The 17,727-nt window shown below is 45.7% G+C and overlaps 1 protein-coding gene across 4 annotated transcripts in view; it reads right to left on the bottom strand.

The window, feature by feature from the left end:
• Positions 1-14,048, bottom strand: part of SETD7 (SET domain containing 7, histone lysine methyltransferase) — a 42,713-nt gene extending 28,665 nt beyond the window's left edge. For 2 of the 4 annotated variants that reach the window (XM_019730816.2, XM_019730815.2), the window contains exons 1-3: positions 13,628-14,048; positions 12,761-12,892; positions 4,686-4,815 (exon numbers count right to left, since the gene is read on the bottom strand). In XM_019730816.2, coding sequence (XP_019586375.2) covers positions 4,686-4,815; positions 12,761-12,892; positions 13,628-13,661 — 296 coding nt within the window. In that variant the 5' untranslated portion in view covers positions 13,662-14,048. Of the gene's footprint in view, positions 1-4,685; positions 4,816-12,760; positions 12,893-13,021; positions 13,530-13,627 lie in introns of those variants that run through there. The other 2 variants (XM_019730813.2, XM_019730814.2) reach the window with 2 other exon arrangements.
• Positions 14,049-17,727: the final 3,679 nt, after the last annotated feature.

Below are 17,727 nucleotides of genomic sequence, written 5' to 3'. Positions count from 1 at the left end.
GACTTCAATTAACAATACTGCGTCATATACTTAAAACTTGTTCAGAGAACAGATCTTAAATATTATCACCATACACACAAAAATGTTAATTATGTGTGAAGTAACAATTTCTCAATATATACATGTATCAAATCACACTAAACACCTTAAACTTACATGTGTTATATGTCAATCATATCGCAATAAAGCGGGAAAATGCAGATAACAGAGTAACAGAAGAAAAGAAATCATGCTTTCCTGTGAGTATCTACTAGGTGTTGTTCACTCTGCAAGGTCTTTGCAGGTTTTCTCATTCGGTCCTCGCAACAACTCAGAAGTAGGCGCAATTATCTGCATTTTACAAATGAGGAAGAGGCCAACTCGCCAGAACAGGGCCCCTCTGAGTTTTTCCTCAGGAAACCCTTCCATCAAACTAACAACTCCTACCAAGTTGTTCAAACTCCTACAAGAAAGTAACTGAATTCACCCCAGGACTCCTTTGAATTTCTCACAATTATAGCTAATGAGTGACCTCAAGAAAAGTTAAAGCATGGAAGCAAGGTCCTCAGGATCAGAAGTATTTCCTCGTGTCTCGTGTCTCGTTAGAGGAGAGTAATAGATGTAGTGAGAAGAGGGGTGGCTCTGCCCTTGAACTCACCTTGGCTGGAATCTCAGCTCCCACCCTTACTAACTAGGGGGACTTGGGTAAGTTACTTCGCCACTCTGTGCCTCAGTTTCTTCATATGTAAAATAGGATTATAGAACCGACTTCCCAGATTATATGAAGGCAACGTGTCCCATGTTGACCAGATGAAAAGTATTCAGAGTTATCCACTTCTTTTCCACTCCCTTTCTTCTTGTATGTCATGAAAATATTGACTTAATCAGCAGTGTTCTTTAGAATACAGATAAATGTATTTGTTGAGCCTGGTTCCAACATAAGCTGGATGACTGTCAGGAATAGAGAAGGGGCTTTTTTTTTTTGCCTTGTGTGGGAGGTTGGAATACATGATTTCAGAAGTCCATTCTATCTCCAATTTCTCTGAAATGTGAGCAAGCACTTTCTGAAAAGCAAACACAAGAAATCCTGCATGGACCTGTCACCTGGAATAACATCAGCCTTCTTTGGACTCACCAGATGCACAACCTCGCTTACGTTATTTGGCTGGTGATAAACTACAAGGAGCCCTCTTAGCCAGACACATTAATGTTGCAAATCAACATCAGAAAATGGTGAGCACACAGGAAAGTGAAGTCATGAGCAGTAAATAATACTTTGAAATCAAATTGGCCCATAAGGAGAAGAAAAAACAACATAAAAAAGTAAAACTGAATGAATTATCTCTACCTAGTAACCAAGCCAAAACCTGCACGTTTCCCTAATATTACACAGCCCGAAGCCAATCTGCATTGAAATACCACTTCCTTGTAACCATTCTAAGATGTTGAGAAGTCCTGCTAAATTGTCTTTACATCCATAAATCTTGGTTGCCATGAGAACAATTAAGGGGAAAAATATAATAAACATCCAGAATCAGGGATTAGTATAAAAATTTGAGATGTGTATATCAAAGTATTTTGCATACTAAACATTTTAATAACACCCCCACAGTGGTCCGCGAATCAGTGCAGAGCCAACAAAGCCCCAAGCTTCCTTTTGCTGCATAAATGTCTACCTCAGGACCAGAGCAGACGGTAAGTCCCAATAATCTAAGGACGATTTTCTTCTTTCCTTTAATAAGAGGGAAAAATAGAAAACAATAGCTGCTTGAAAAGACAAGTTTCAAATTAAGGGTCAATTTTCACATTCATTCCTCATTTGTGTGATAAACTGTCTGGTAAAGGATGAGTGGTCTGACTTGAGATTTCCGACTTGATAAGCAGTTTGTAATAACTTAGCTCTTCTGTGTTACATTTTGTCATATAATGAAGGAAAGACTAACTGTTGATTGAGATCTTAAAACTAGCAAACATTCTGAAGCTGAGACAAAGGTAAACAGTGTACATTTTGGCTATTTAAACTTAATTTAGAGATTTAGAAGTAGATATTTATTTCTTATTTTGCCTTGAAAATATTTAATTAAGATGCTTACATTCTTTGCCAATAGTGGTTACCTCTGTGACATGGGGGTGAGGTTGAACAAAAGGGGAACACATTCACTTTTCACATTTCTGTATTTCTTGAAATTTTTAATTCTAACCAAGCATTTGTCACACATGTAATTTAGAAACAAAATAAAATATTCTGCTATCTAGGAACTTGGTTAAAAAATTTAACAGGGCCATTTTCCTGGTGATTTTAATATTTAAAATCCTTATTTGGGTTTATCAGAATCTATGTTAAGGGAAAAATTGATTCTGGAATTTTCTTGATATAAATTCCTATTTGTGTGAAACTGTCCCATGAATCACACACCCAGTTAATGGCATCGATTATGGTGACAGTTTCATGGACATATATTTAACTCCAAAGTCCTCTAGTTGTACACATTAAATATGTACAGCTTTTTGCATGTGAATCATATCTCAATAAAGTAGTTTAAAAACATCACACAGTTGGGTTCAGGTTTTATTAATACATAAGATTAGGATGTACCGGTCTAAATCTTTTATCGCCACACTTTGTGATTTTGCAAACACAGGTTCCACACTTGCAAACAAACCCTTTGATAGGAGCACAAGCCAGTGCTACAGGTTTGAACAACTTTTTAAAACTCTAATAGAAACTTTTTGTTTCCTCACCTGTTATTTTAAAACCTTGATCTCAGCCTTTTGGGGGCAATTTTTTCCATACCAAAGCCTCCTGACTGGCAGGAAAGGTGTAGGGGCCCCGTTTTATTTTACCTAGCATATCAGACCCTAAAAATTGGGAGGGGCAATAGGGAGAAAAATGAATAGATAACTGTAAATTAAGGTGCTGCTTCCTGTAGAAACAACTGAGTTCTCCAGGACGAAAGCCTGCATCCCCCTTAGAAAGACCTAATCAGTTGCACATCCTTTGTTCCAGTCAGAAGACTAGACTAACTCATTAATTTTTACACTGAATCTTTTTCGCGGTGTCTCATCACGTCAGTAGTGGGCTTAAGAAAGAAGGTGATGAGAACCTGTCACCGTACCGCTTCGCCATATGTCATAAAAGCATGACACTGACCTCCCCTCGAGGCATTAGTCCCCGTCTATTTGAAGAAAGCTAACCAAGGTTATTTATTTCTATCCCATAGGCTGTTATTCCTGTCCTGTAGATAGCTATTGGCCTGGTGCTTAAACCTGACCTAATGCTTCCGTTTTTTCATGTCATGACACACATGCAAATTACTGCATTTGTACGACACACTGGGGTGCCTGGAGGATGGTGCTTGGAGCTAGAAGTGAGGAGCTTGACAGAGGCAGGGAGGTGCTGGGGGCAATGTCAGGCCCACGGGGCACCCCAGGGCTGAGGGGTCAGTATTGTGGCGCTCACATGTAGCTCGTTCTTGGCAAAGGCTCAGAAGCTGGGTCCTGCCCGTCAGTGCTCTGTGTATTTGGTCTGTGAAGCAATCAGGTAACCAACTCGAAATAAAACCAAACCTGCTGGGCTGTTTTTTCAGAGCCAGTCAGTTACTTGCTCTGATCATCAAATTATCTGATTTAAAGCATGAATGTGTGTGTGTGTGAGTGTGTGTGAGTGTGTGTGTGTGTTTTCTGGGTGAATTCGACTCTCTCTCAGCTCCCACACTCATTCAGCAAGAATTTTTTTAAAGCATCCAATTAAGGGAAAGTGCTATGAAGCATAGGAGATGAAACATAAGATTCTGCCCTCAAGGAAACCTCTGTTCTGTAGGAGAAATAAGACATTGGCATAAATTATATTTGCTGAATAAATAAAAGAATAATTGCAACATGAGGTAAAAAGAGACACTGTCCAGAAGAGAGCAATAACTAAACTGTTATGGAAATAAGAAAAGGAGGAAATAGGAAAAGTTTCCCTCTGGCCAGTTTACCTGTGATCACAAGAGAAGGAATCACACAGAAAGAGCAGTTATCCCCAGACAGGCGTTTACAGCCCTGTGAGGCCAGAGCTGTCCACCTCCTGCGTCTACCTGTTCGTGCTTGGACCACGATGATGTGGCTTTGCAGACCTTTGCTACATGTTTTCTTGACCAATGTCATGAGGAGAGGGAACATGCTGAGAAACTGGTGAAGCTGCAGAACCAACCAGGTGGCTAAATCTTCCTTCAGAACAGAAGCCAGACCGTGAGGACTGAGAGGGCAGGCTGAATGCAATGGAGTGTGCAGTACACGTGGGAAACAGCGTGAGTCGGTCCCTGCTGGCCATGCACAGACCTCACATAAATAACCCTACTGTGTGGTTTCATTGAGACTCATTATCTGAGCAGATGAAATCCATCAAACAACTGAGCGACTACCTCACTACCTTGTGCGAGGTGGGGGCTCCTGCACCTCACCGCAGTCTCCCTTTGCCAAGCACACCCCAGGAGGCAGTGATGACAGAGCTAAGCCTTAAGCTGGCTTCCCCAGGACCACAGCGGGTGACTTCCCTGGTCCCCAAAGCAGTGCATGCATGTGTGTTGGGGTTCCCTTTACGTTTTCTGTAAGCTGCACGAGCACATCCACTTACATTATTTCATCTGTATCATTCCTCCAAATAAAGTAACTTGGTACCCAACCCCCAACATAACAAAACAAAACAAAACTCTGAATGCTACCTGCCATCAAAGAAGAAGAACTTCCCCCGTCCGTTCTTTTCTCCGTGAACAAAGTTCCCCTCAAATCTGTCCGTGGAGGAGTAGGTGACGGTACAGAACCCGTGGGGTAATCCATCGTCATCCAGGTGCCCTGGGGAAATGGAACCACAAGGCAAAGCTTAGCATCTTCATTGCTTCCCCACTGACACATCCGTGCTCCCTGGTGCTGCCAGCAAGGCCCCTGAGCAGCCAAAGGGTCCCTGTCCTGCTGGACAGGGGAGGGAATGCAACAGCTTCCCGCTTTGCCTGCAGTATTCCCACTTTGGCACAGTATTGACCTGACTGTTCTGTATACTTTGTGAATGGACGGGTGCACAATAGAGCGACTCAGACACATTTCAGAACATGAACAGAACATAATCTTGCATTTTACTGGGGACCAAGAGTTCTTATCAATAATAACATCTGCAGTGCATGTTTCAATTTACCAAGTACCTCCCCACATGGTACTTCTCATATTTGGCATTAAGGTCCCCAAACTCATGCTTAACAGAAATGTAGTTCAGATAGCACCATTTTACAGGCTATTGCCAGATACAGTATCTTTGCAATAATTCATCTAATTCTAGAACTATTATATAGCATGAATTTATATATCATTATATAGCATGATGTGGAGGATGACCAGCCAGGTGATTTCTGAAAACCCCATCGGTATTCATCACATTCAAACTAGGGGCTTAGTCATGTCTCTAAAACTGCCCTGATATTTATAAAGCTCCTTGTGCTAACACATGAACTTAGAGTCCTTCAAAGCTTGAATTTAAGCTTAATCCTGAACTTACTGCTTTACGTTACAAAATCTCCTAGGTTTGAATGTTTAGTAATAACCTTGTTATATACCTTCTCTACTGTGTTTGGAGGGCTTGTGCTTTAAATGCAGCTAGAAGCATCCACATGGCCATTTAAGCAGTGATTTTGAACATCAGCAGCAATTACTATACTGTATTCTTTAAACTGCTGTTTCTGCCTGGGTCACAGACTGGTATATTCTGACATTGATGTCTACAGTCCGTGTTTAGGGTTTTGTTTTGTTTTTCTTTAATTATTATCTGTGTATTTCCCAAAACCCAGCAGTCAACTCATTGATGTCTCCCCAGTCATTCCGGTGAGCTGAGTTTTGCAGAGGTGGGTGAAACTGAAGGCAGTAGTTAATCTACTGGCTTTTTCCTGGGTTAATGACCTGGGTCATAGATGAAAACACTGTGTGCAATGCAGGCACATTAAACACTTAAATGTGGCTTCCAGATGGCTCACAGACATGAAAGAAAGCACAAACCATCTCACCACCATGAACACTTTAGTGTCCTAAAATGATTTCTTCTAAAGTGATAAAAGAATAGCATCCCTTGGAAGAGATGGTAAGTAAAAACTCTTATAAAGAACAAACAAGCTCTTAAATTTTTATTGCGTTATTACATAAGCATAAAACAACAATGAACAAATATACTGTTTTATTGCTACATCTGACTCTGTATAGAATGTTACCTAGAATATATTGCAATAAAACATTGCTACTTAAATTGCAATTGATCGAGTTCCTTTCCCCTCAACACAATTTTTTTTTCTACCTAGAGCCAGGAAATTAATGGTCAGGAGGGAAATGGGCCATAATTGCTTTTTTCTCACTCAATAACAAATTGTATGTGACATAATTCAATGACACTTGAGTCAGATGAAATAATTTGGACCATTATTTTCTAAATATCTACTGATGACATCTCTCTTAATGAAATAAATCATTTTTCCTTTTCATTATAAAAAAAAAAAAAGCCCCACTCAATGTATAGCTAAAAGCCTTCTTTTATGAAATGCTGTTGGGATCAAATTAGATTTAGCTTTTAACATTCCTGTGATTTTGGCATTTTACTTTTGATTTAAGTATAAATATCAGAATAATCATGTTAGCCTTATATCGAAGTATTTACTAATTTGTTGGAACTGCTTCCTCCAAAGAAAACAGTTCGCATATTTCAGACTTTAAAAAGTTAGTGTTTGATAAAATTGGTTATTCTACTTTAGATCAAGAGAAATATTAAGATAACCATGAACAACATGAAGGGGGGAAAAAACCCATTGTAAATTCATATCCACCTTTCCTCAGTGACAATAGTCCTATTTCTGAATAAAACACCGCAGGTGCACCCTCAGCAATGGAATTTAGATAGTAGAGAAAAATGGAAAGTGTCATATAACACACTAAAAGCACTAGAGGGACGGTATTGAGACGAAAGCAGAAATATCAACCCCACTTAGTGAAGGATACTTGTTTCAACGCCTCTTTCAACAGGCCAGTGAAGAGGGGTCCCATCACCTTCTTAGTCTCCAGGGAGAGAGAGGAACAGAGAAGAGCTGCCGAACGATGGAACGATGGCCATTTCTTCAACAAACACTGGAGGAAGTGCTTGGACGCGTGACGCTCCCCTGCCATTCTAAAGTGTTAGGTTGCTGGTTGTGGGAAAGTTCTGAATCTGCCTCTATCAGGCCACTGCAGGACCCCTTCTTGGCCTATTTGTTGTTTTCTTCTAAAAGGAGGACAATGTGATCAATTAACAGGATGTGATCAATGAACTGGAACTCAATATTAAGGGTTATCATCATTCAGGGTTTCCACCATTAGTATTTAATAGCCGAGTGTGGTTGTCCTAAGCAGAACTGTGTGTAGAAAACAACAGCACAACCCAAACAGTAAGAAGAACAAAGAGACTTCCCAAAACAAGAGATGTAGGGAAGAGAACAGACTGGGTGGCAGTGCCCTCACATCTTTCGACATTAGCGCTAGAAGAGCTTCTGGTCCAACTCTTGGTGAAATGCCATCTGGACAATAGATCAGGTTGTAGTTGTCATGTTGGTATTAGTCAGTTTCATGGAGAGAGATGCTGATATATAGCGAAGAAAAAGGTTTGTGTGCCTACTGTGCATCTGGCACTGGGTTGCGTGCATTCCTTTTACCTAAATTAACCTCACAACAGTCTCCCGAGTGCCAAGCTTATAGAGGAGGAAGCCAATGGTACATGACTTGCCCAAGGAACTCCTTAATAGCTCTGAATGTGCTACCGAATGCTGAAAGCCCCTTGCCCAGGTCTTTCCATTCTGCTTCTCTCTAGGGAAGGGCAAACTGGAAGCAGGTGCTTCTAAACAGGGAGGTGTGCCCAGGTCCCAGGCAGAAAAATGGAAGAGACTTTGTAATGAAGATAGTTCTCACAGAACCACCAGCCTTTCCAACAGCATATCCTGGTTGTGAATTCCTACCCCTTCCAAGTGTTACCTAACTCAAATTGAAACACGAGTCCTTCTTGCTCTGAGTGAGGTCAGTTTGTGAAATGCGCCAAATCAGCCAACAGCCAGCCATCCAGGCCAGTTCCCACTAAACGGAGGTTGAACACCGGGCCAAACAACAGGGAAAATTCACTGGAATGACTGCTTAATAATGCTGTCTGTCCCAGCTTATGTGCTGTCTGTGTGTCTGCAGCATGATTTTACATATTTACAGACATTAGAGAAAAGGAACAAAAATGTAACAGTTTCACAAGTCTCCTTTTTCACTTTATTCTGAAGACCACTCTCTACTGAATGGACAGAAAGTGAAATTTCCCCCTTTGTGTTACCTGAGGTTTTTTTCCTTAACCGGATGAGAGCCAGGCCTGTATTCTGGTGGTGATGGTTGCATCTGGGCTTGGCAAATTCCCTCCGGATCACACACCCAGCTGCTTACTGCCTCAGGCTTACTCACAGGAGATCTGAGAGTGGGGTGTGTGTGTGTGTTCCTTACAACAAGAGACTCTTACGTGCACTGTTGGTTTTATAGACTAGAACTGCTTTAAAAAAGTAATAATAATAAAAAAGGCAAGCTTATTCGATTTGGTGCAAAGAACATGCCCTCATGATGATGCGTTGACACTGGTTGTTAAAAACATAATTTGATTTCTGAGGGTAATTCTTTACAAGAGCTCAATTAATAGCGGTGAGGGTCACAGTTTTGAGGTGTGGCCACAGGAAAGGGCGCTGCCAGCACACGCAGCGTGCATTTTTCCTAAGTACAGAGAATGCGCAATCTTAACAGAGACAGGCAGGATAGATATTAGGGAGACAGTTAAAACATTCTTGATATTTTGAGGGGCTGAGGGCAGGAACACTGAGATCCGTGTTTTCATTCGGGCTCCTTGGTTCCGGGGATTCTGTTATTTCCCCTGTCTGAGTGTTCTTCCTGAGTGTCTCCTGTACATTTCCAGGCCTTTCCATTTTTTTTCTGTCCTCATAAGTGCACATTGGGACCATTGCCAAGAGCCTTCCAGGTGATGGCCTCACCTGCTCACCACGGCCGGTTCATCTTCCCAGAGCATGTTCTGATCCTGTTGTTCCCAGTTCTAAGGAACCCACGGCTTCCTGTGGCTTCCAGTACAGTCCCAGCCTTGACCTGTGATATAGCCACCATTTCCCTGTCTTACTCTCCATTTTTCTCCCCCTGGGCTCTCTGCTACAGCAGAACCCAGTGATTTGTCTTTGGGCGTGCCTGCATAATTCCCTACCTCTATGTCTATATTCACAATGATCCCCGTCAACTGGGCTCAACTCCATTCCACCCCTTGTGGGAACTCTTTCCCCATCTCCTGTCTCAAGCTGGAAGTAAGTTTTACTTCTTCTCAAGCCCGGTACTTCACCTGTTTAGCTATGCTATATTAATTTGAAATTATCTTAGGAACCACATTATAGTCATCTGTCTGTTTGTGGGGAGACAAAGACAGGCTATAGTAATACATATTTCTGTTCCCAAAGCTAAACATCCTTCCCACTGAACCAGGGAGACTCAAAAGAATTTTTTTAAATCCACCGCGGGAGTTCAGGTGGCATCTCAGGCCTCTGAGGCCCAGGGCTCGCTATACTGCCATCCCGGAGGGGCCATGTGCACCGACCACCAGCTCCCCTCCCGCATGGTCCATCCTGAGTTTAGCACTTCACCAGAGCTGGTTCCGCCTTGACAGAGAACCCAAATGTGTCTGATGTGACAAAAGGCATTTCAAATCAAGTCCTGAAAAGTCCAATTTTTTCCCCCAGAGTAAATTTCTTAGGAGGAAGAAAAAGGATGTTTATTGTAGAGGCTGTAAGTGAAACTCTTTCCCCAAATACATTTTTCTGAAAATCACTGAACTCCATCAGAACCAGCCTCTAGAAAGTTAACCACTGATAAAGAACTGATACTGACATAATATTTAACTGTTGCTTCCAGGCTCGGCTACCAAGTATTTCATATATTTGACGATTCATTAAAAATCAAAAAAATTGAAAAATGTAGTGTTGGGTATGGTGGGGTTGGGATCTGGAGGTCCAAGCCTGTCTGCTGTCCCACTGAGTGTCCTTGGATTAGTTCTTAACTGCTCTATGCCTCAGTTTCCTCCTCTGTAAAATTAGGATAATATTAGTACCCCCCTCATAAGACTGAATGGGTAATGTGTGTGTGAAACATCCAGCACAGAGCCTGCATAAAATAAGAACTAAATAATTATAGTAGCAACAACAACAACAATAATAATAATAATAGCTAAGTCGGTGAAACTACTGAAAACAGAGTTTTTGTTTATGCAGAGAGGTAGGTTAGTTGGTCCTTCCAAGATAGTCAGACTAGCTTTATACCAGTCCCCCATGATGTGTTGTTACATGTTAAGTAAAGACTATTATGAACAGCACTAAAAAGGCCAAGAATGGCTGGAGAAAAGCCCACTGGTACAGTTTACCGCGTGTATACTCACACATTCTAGACACTGTGTGAGTTTGAGCCTTGGATGCTTCTAAGGATGTTTAAAGATCCTGTTACTCTAATTGTTTATGCTTAGGTACAGCTGAGTGATTATGTGTCCTGGATGGCCCCAAATGCTGAAGGCTTACCCAGTTGTCCCGGCATTAAGTATATACATACACAAGTTTCAGGTGTACAGCTTTGTAATTTACCTGTATACACTACAAAGTGATCACCCCCAAAAGCCTAGTTATGATCCATCAGCATACAATTGACTTCCTTCACCCCTTTCACCCACCCTCCCCAACCCCCTTTCCCTCTGGTAATCACTGGTCTGTTCTCTGTGTCTGTGAGTTTGTTTTTGTTTTACCAGCATAAGTATTAATAGTGGTCCCTCTCATTCTCAGGTATATTCTGATTTTGGACAATCATGTATATAGTCACCCTATATAACAGAACATTCCTTGTTTATATACAGAATGGTCTCTGTTTCTACAAATTAGACAAGCTCAAAAACAACATTGAGATACATTTCTAAAGTTGCTTGTCCACATTCTGCAAGGCGCTTGAGGACCATGGGCAACTGGGCCTTCTATTTCTAGGCAGCTTCAAAGGGAAAAGCGGTTTAACCTGGGGAGCACTCCCCATGCTCAAGGGTTGGCATTAAATTTTTACAAGCTCAAGTAGAAGTACCCTTTGAAGAAGGAGAGAAAGCCCTGACAACTTGAGAAGAGCATTTTTTCATTTATCTTGCACAACATGAAGGCACAAGAAGTCAATAACTTAAATTGCAAGAAGGCTTTCAATGGACGGACTCCATCAATGTCTTTGGGCCCCAGCAAACCCCAGCACTGGCTTTACTTATTAGAGAATTCACAACATTGTGAAATTAAAACAACAACAAACACTCTTTGAAGATGGATAAAGAAATAAGTTTTAATAGTTACATTATAATGGATACCTTTCAGAGAATTCAGAAATATTATTCTACTTAATCTCATCCTAAGACCTCTGGAGCGCTGCTGAAGAGTCAATTATGTTTTATGAAAACATAAAAATGGATTTCTTTTCCCAATGTAGCCATAATTACGTATCTTTATGCATTTGTACGGTGTTGCTACTTTGTTTCTCTTTACCGTTTATGAGAAATTGTTTATACAAATGAGGTAGAAACCAGATTCAACCAAAAGCTAAAAATTGTTTACTTAGATGCTTAAAGTATTCTGGAATAATACCACACAATATTGCAAAACATCACGACGTACTGTCTGGGTAGAATCAAATAAATAAATACGCTAAAGAGTATCTTCCAGTATTCACTGTTACAAAATCATAACATCTCATGATACAAACAACGAGATTGTATAACGTCCCCACCTCGCTTTTTAGAACTAGCAAAAAAAGAGGTGGAGAAACTCAGCAAAACAAAGTGCGAGAAAAGTCGGGGGAGGGGCGCTAGAAGAGAAGGGGCGGAGAAACACGACACCCAGGCAGTGATATCACCCACAGCCAACTGCATGGAATTCAGAAAGTTAAGTGTCACCCAGCAATTTCGGTCCGGGCTTGCGGCGCGCCTGCACAGCGTGGCGGCGGCACCCGGCTCGGAAGCAGGAAGGGGGAGGGGGCGGTGTGACTGAGTTCGCTTGGGGACAGCAAAGGGGAGGGCCACCCGCTCCCTGTCTGCGCACGTTCAAGCCCCGGGTCGGGAGCATCGTCCCTTGCCCTGCAATGATTTCATCTTTTCGGAGGAGCGGCCGCTCGGGCCGCGGCTGCCACGTGCCAGATTCGGTACCATGCGCTGCGCGGGCGGGGGTGGGGGGGAACCCACCCGGCCGCAGCCGTGGTCACGGTGATTCGCAGGGGCAAGAAGGAAAGGGCTGGCGGCCGGAGAGGGGATCGGGGTTGCCAAAAGCTGGCGGGGGCATTGCTCCGCGGAGACCACGGTTCTCAAAGCACTGTCCTGCTGCGCACCCCCACCTTCCATCCCCGAAAGGGGGAAGAGTGCAGGGCAGGTTTAGAAACTCCTAGGATGGGATGCAGGCTGTGGCCGGCGGGATGGAGCCGCCGTGCTCTACTGGGGACCCCGGCCCCGCGGAGCCCGGTTCCCGGCCTGCGCCCCGCCGCTCAATGCGCGCTCCCGGCTGTGTGGCGGTGGCTGTCCAGCCCCTGCCGGAGCCGGGCCACCCGTGTAGGGTACAGTGGCGGCCGCGGGGCTCCGCGCAGCGCCGGTCACAGCCCGCCACTCCTTCCGCGTTCCGAGCCCTCGGCGCCTCCTCCCCCGGACCCAGAGAAATGTTTGTACCTTCCACCGCCTCCTCCACCATCTCGTCGTCGCTATCCATGGCGGCTGGGGACCCTGCCCAGCTCGGGGCCGCGCGGCTGCCTCCCGTCCCTCCGGGTGCTCCGGCGGCTGGGCGAGCGCTGGGGCTGAACCCTGCGAGTTTGGAGGAGGAGGAAGAGGAGGAGCAGTCGGGGCTGGCTCGCACTGCCTCCCCCTACAGCCCTTTCAATTCCTTGGCCTTCAGCTGCTGCTGCCGCAGCCGTCCCCCCTCCCTTCGCCTACTTGCCCCTCTCCTCCGAGGCTCCGGGGTGCCGCCGTGACCGCCGCCGCCGCAACTTTCTCCTGTAATACCCCCTCTTTGTTAGCGAGCAGCTGATCCGCTGACATCACCCGGAGCCGGTGCGCTCCCTCCCTCGCTGATTGACAGTTCCCTGTCCCTTCCCAGAAGTAAGGCTCCTTAAAACGAAAGGCGCTCGGAGTCCGCGTTGCCTCTGCGCCCCAGCCAACCAGCCCCCGGGCCCATCAGGGTTTCTGCTTGGCTTCTTGGCAGCTCTGTGAGCTCCGAGCGCACCATGCGGTCCTGGGCGCCGCGGGCGTCTCGTAGGCACTTGGGACCACCGGGTACCGACCCTCGGGGGGCCCTGCACTCCCGACCTCCAGCTGTGCCGGCAACTTGGAAGTCCATCGTGCGGTGCCCACCAGCCACCCCCCGACCCCCACGTCGGGACAGCCTCCAAAGAACAAGGGACGCTAAGGCAGTGTTTCTGACGCTCCTGCGCCTCAACTTCCTCTCGCCCACGTCCTCACTTCACCCCGTTTGCCACCCGGAGCTGCACGAGTGCGGCACGCACGGGAGCGCAGGTGTCCCCATGTCGCCGCATCACATACGCGAGCATGTTTCCCAGACTCCAGGGCGTGACATCCAGTCCCGATTCCGCGGGACTAAGGCTCCCACCCCAGCGCATCGCGTCCCCGTCCTCCTCCGGACCGCCAGGCGTCTCGGTGATTCAAGTCCAAACGGCTGCGGACTCTTTGTCAGGCAGGAAACCGGCTGCACGGAAGGCCCGCAGGTTCCTCCTCGCGGTGGGTCATAGAAAAGGAGCCACCGAGTGGAGCAGACGCGGAAGGACCCTCCGTCTGGTGCGCCTCCTTCTCGCACCTCCCGCACCGCTCCTGTGATGTCCCCAGCTGTTACCCTGTTTGTCCAAGTGCCAACCACGCCATAAATTCAGGCTTTTCAGGCGGACAATATCACGGGGCACCCGGTTCCCGGCCCAGCCACTTAGTGTCATCGTGGCGCCGCCTCTTACAGGTGGCATAAACGGTGGCTGTAAATAGCTGCTTACATGGAGGCAAATGTACACAGAGTGCCGTGGAATTACCGGGTGCCGCTCTGGGCGTCTGCCAAGAACAGCCGCTGCGCGAGGGAGGGGCCAGCAGGGAGCAAAGAAAGTTGTTTGATTTTGTTTTCTGAACAACGAATGAGGCTTTGAAGATTTCAGAGAACTTCTAGCACCGGGGAGACCGCACCTTGCTTTTGGCTCCGTATTTAAATGCCAGGTGTTATGAGTTTCTTCTTAAATTCAGTTTTCCTCTCTGAAGAAAAGAACAGTGGTGGGGACATTTGTCCCACACACTGCCAGGAATTTCAATCCCTTTTGACTGTTTTAGAAAGACAGGGAAGGGTGGTGGATTATGAGTTGGGAGACGGGTGCTGCTCCCCCGCCCTGCCAACCTGCTTTCCTCCCCCAGAGGCCACACTGGGATAAGATCCCTCTGGCTTGGGCTGGACCCACACTCAGAGGGCCTCCAGTTTGGGCTGCGCCTCTCTGAACGCTCTGGCTTAAGTTGAGCCTCCTTGGAGCCCCCCCAGTGCAGATACCTGGGTTCCAAAGCTGCACGGAGAAGGTGTTTCTCGCAGTGGAAGATAGATGCCAGAGCCACACAGGTCACACCATTTTCACACAGGGACCACAGAAATGGGGTTTTATTTTTGACTGGGGGAAAAAAAAGCCATCATGTACTGAGCTTGGTCACTCACTGGTTTTGAGTTATAAAATATTTTTTTATTTTCCTGTTTTGAACATATCATCTCCTCCTTTATATATTACACTGACATACCAAAACACATCAGATACACATCTTCCCCAGTTTCCAGTTTATTTTCAGGGGCAAAAAAGAATTTTTTGAAAGCAAACAGGAAGCAAAAATAATTTATTTCTTTACTGAAAGAAAGCTAAGGGAACGGAAATGTAGGTTGAAAGAAATCGCTCCTCAAAACACACAGGTGAGCCACAGATACACAAGTTCATGGTAGGTGGGTATGTGGGGCTGGAGGCAAGAATCACATCCTAAATGCCTGGCCCCTATCTCTTGGTTCCAAAGGGTTGTCTAGCCATCCGGTTGGGGCCATGACGGTTTCCCAGCCTGTACTGCACACCCAAACTGTCAACTGCTCCCTTTCCACCTGCTGCCATAAGAGCACTGGGAGCCCAGCCTGCATCCCCCAAGCACGCCTCTTCCGGACCAGTAAGGGGTGGGCATGGGAAGCCGCCAGGGTCTTCCTGCCAGGATGGGCAGTGACGGGGCTGAAAGCTCCCGGAGACCCTGCATCAGATTTGCACGTGAGGCAGGCAGCAGCCAACACACAGTCCTGCCTCCTTTAGCCCCCATTCATGCGCGCTGGCTCTGGGCCCCACATTTAGGCAAAATGTTTTTGTGACTCTCTGGAGATACATTTGCATTTTTGCAAATCGTTTTAGGTATGTGTTCAATCTCCTTCTCTAGACCGTCTGGTTGTTATTTACAGCCCTACAGCCCAACACAGTGCCTGGTACAGAATGAGGGTTAGGCCATGTCAGCGGTGATTTTGCAGAGAGGAATATTCTGTTGCAGATACACAGTGCTGAGTCTCTCTCTCACAGACGGGATCCTCTGCCTGTGTTGGCAATGTGCTTTGTTTCAGCTCAAGTAGGAAGAGTTTTTGAGGTGTTCTACTTTCCCACATCTACTGGCCCCAAATCTGCTTCCACCGCATTCTTCCCCACAGTTTTCTTCATTGAGAGCTCATTTCATAAACCCTCTTTCCTCTTGGCTTCCCGCCATTCTCCTCTGTCGTACTCTGTCCCTACCGATGTGGTCCTGGGCTAGAAAATCAATAAAGCTCTTAATCACAGTGGGTAGCTGCAGCAGCTGCGTGGCTCAGGGCCTAACTCAGCAGATCAATGCGCCAGAACCAGCCCTCGCTGGGAGCGCAGGGACCGCACAGCACCCCACGTGGGACCTGCTTCCACGCTCACACCAAGGAGTGGCTTTTTCTAAGCTGTCTGGCTTGCTTCCTTTGCACCCAAGGACATATCCCTCCTTTCCACCCTCAGCTTGGGAAACGTAAATCCCTCTTCCACTGCAGCAAGCAACCAAAATACTGAGTTCTTTTATTCATTTTTATCATCCATGTCTCTCCCCAGAGAAGGCTGGGGCTTACTTATAAGATGATATAACTTTTACAGTAAATATGTTTTTATAGATATCTTGTATTTCATACACTTTCCTACATTTAGGGGAAACAATTCTGTCAATTCACCACTATGCGCACGTGCAAATTGGGCAAAACCTAATGGATGTGGAACTCTGCAGAATTCCCTAGTGCGGCCTGTCCCTGATCCCTCACCCTGCCCTGATGGTAGAGGCCGCGGGGGCCCAGGCAGTCTTCCCAGCCTCCACGCTCCTGGAAGGCAAGGAGCTCTCCAGGTGTCCTGTGGGTCTATGGCTGGTGTCTCCGTTCTGCTTTGCTTGTTTACACTGCTGGCGGGAAGACAAGGACAGAATGAGTGATAATCAGAAGAGCTCATGCCTTAACAAGATTTTTCCCCCACCAAATTCGCCAATTTGATTGAGTTTTCACCCTATTTGTTTTGATTCCTCCAAGAACTAGCCATGCAACTGGTCAGTGAAGCGCTCTGGACCTTAGTTTTTTCATCTGGAAGTGAGGAAGGAGGTTGGACTCAAACCTTCTCTGTCCACCTTTCCTGGAGAAAAGCTAAATAGAGCCTGGAGAGTCCCGGGGACATGCACAGGAAAAGGAAAGGGGTAGCCACCATATTCAAGTCCCCCCGTCATCTCAACGCGATGGCACTGAGACCTGGGCACGAGGAAGGAATCTTACTCTAGGAAGAGAGGCATGGGCCTTTCAGGAGAGCCAGGGTCCTTGAGTTCTGAAGCACTGAGTCACAAATCAAGCGGCTAACTATGTTGGTGACAAGTGCGAAGCAGGAAGGAGGGGCAGGGAAAGGAGCAGCAAGGAGACGGGCACGGGGGAGGGGATGTGGATGAAAGAGGCATTTACAGCTTGTGGAGCACAGAGGAGCCATGGTGAACAAGGGCACCAAACAAAGGTCCGGGAGCAAAGGAAGAGGTGGAGAAAATACATTCTGCTGGAAATAGACATGACTGCAGTCGGGAACAACACTCAGGAATTCAGAGTGACCTGATTTGATTACAGCAACAGGAAGTGCAGGAGAGAGAGGGCAGAATAACCTGACCTGAGGAAGTGAATTAAATACTGGAGACGACATCAGAGTTGCCATGGCATTAAAACACCTCAGGCCACATTAAGCTTCTTTTTTCTCTCTTGCTTGATTCTTGTTCTTGCAACATGTTAATGTCATTATAGTCTAACCAGTAAACTAAATTTAGACACTTTGGGGCATGGAGGAGGGGAAGATGCAGCCGAAATCTCCCTGTTTGAGTCCACTCCTGGCGAATGTTCTCCGTTCACAGAAGGCCTGGTTCTTTTGGTCTTTGCATGATGGAATATGAAAAGCCTTATCAGGCTGGGGTCTGGTGAAGCTGCTGAGTGATGCAATTTGGAAAACAAAAATGAAAAATTGGAAACGATTTTTGAAGAAGCCACTGCTTTAGAAATTCAGACAAATCCACAGGATGCAGAAATTTGAAAACTACAACCACCATCAAAGCCAAATGTGTTT

Source organism: Rhinolophus sinicus, linkage group LG07, assembly GCF_036562045.2.
Source record: "Rhinolophus sinicus isolate RSC01 linkage group LG07, ASM3656204v1, whole genome shotgun sequence".
NCBI lineage: Eukaryota > Metazoa > Chordata > Mammalia > Chiroptera > Rhinolophidae > Rhinolophus > Rhinolophus sinicus.
Note: the sequence above shows the minus strand (reverse complement) of the source record. Positions and strands in the feature narration are given on the sequence as shown.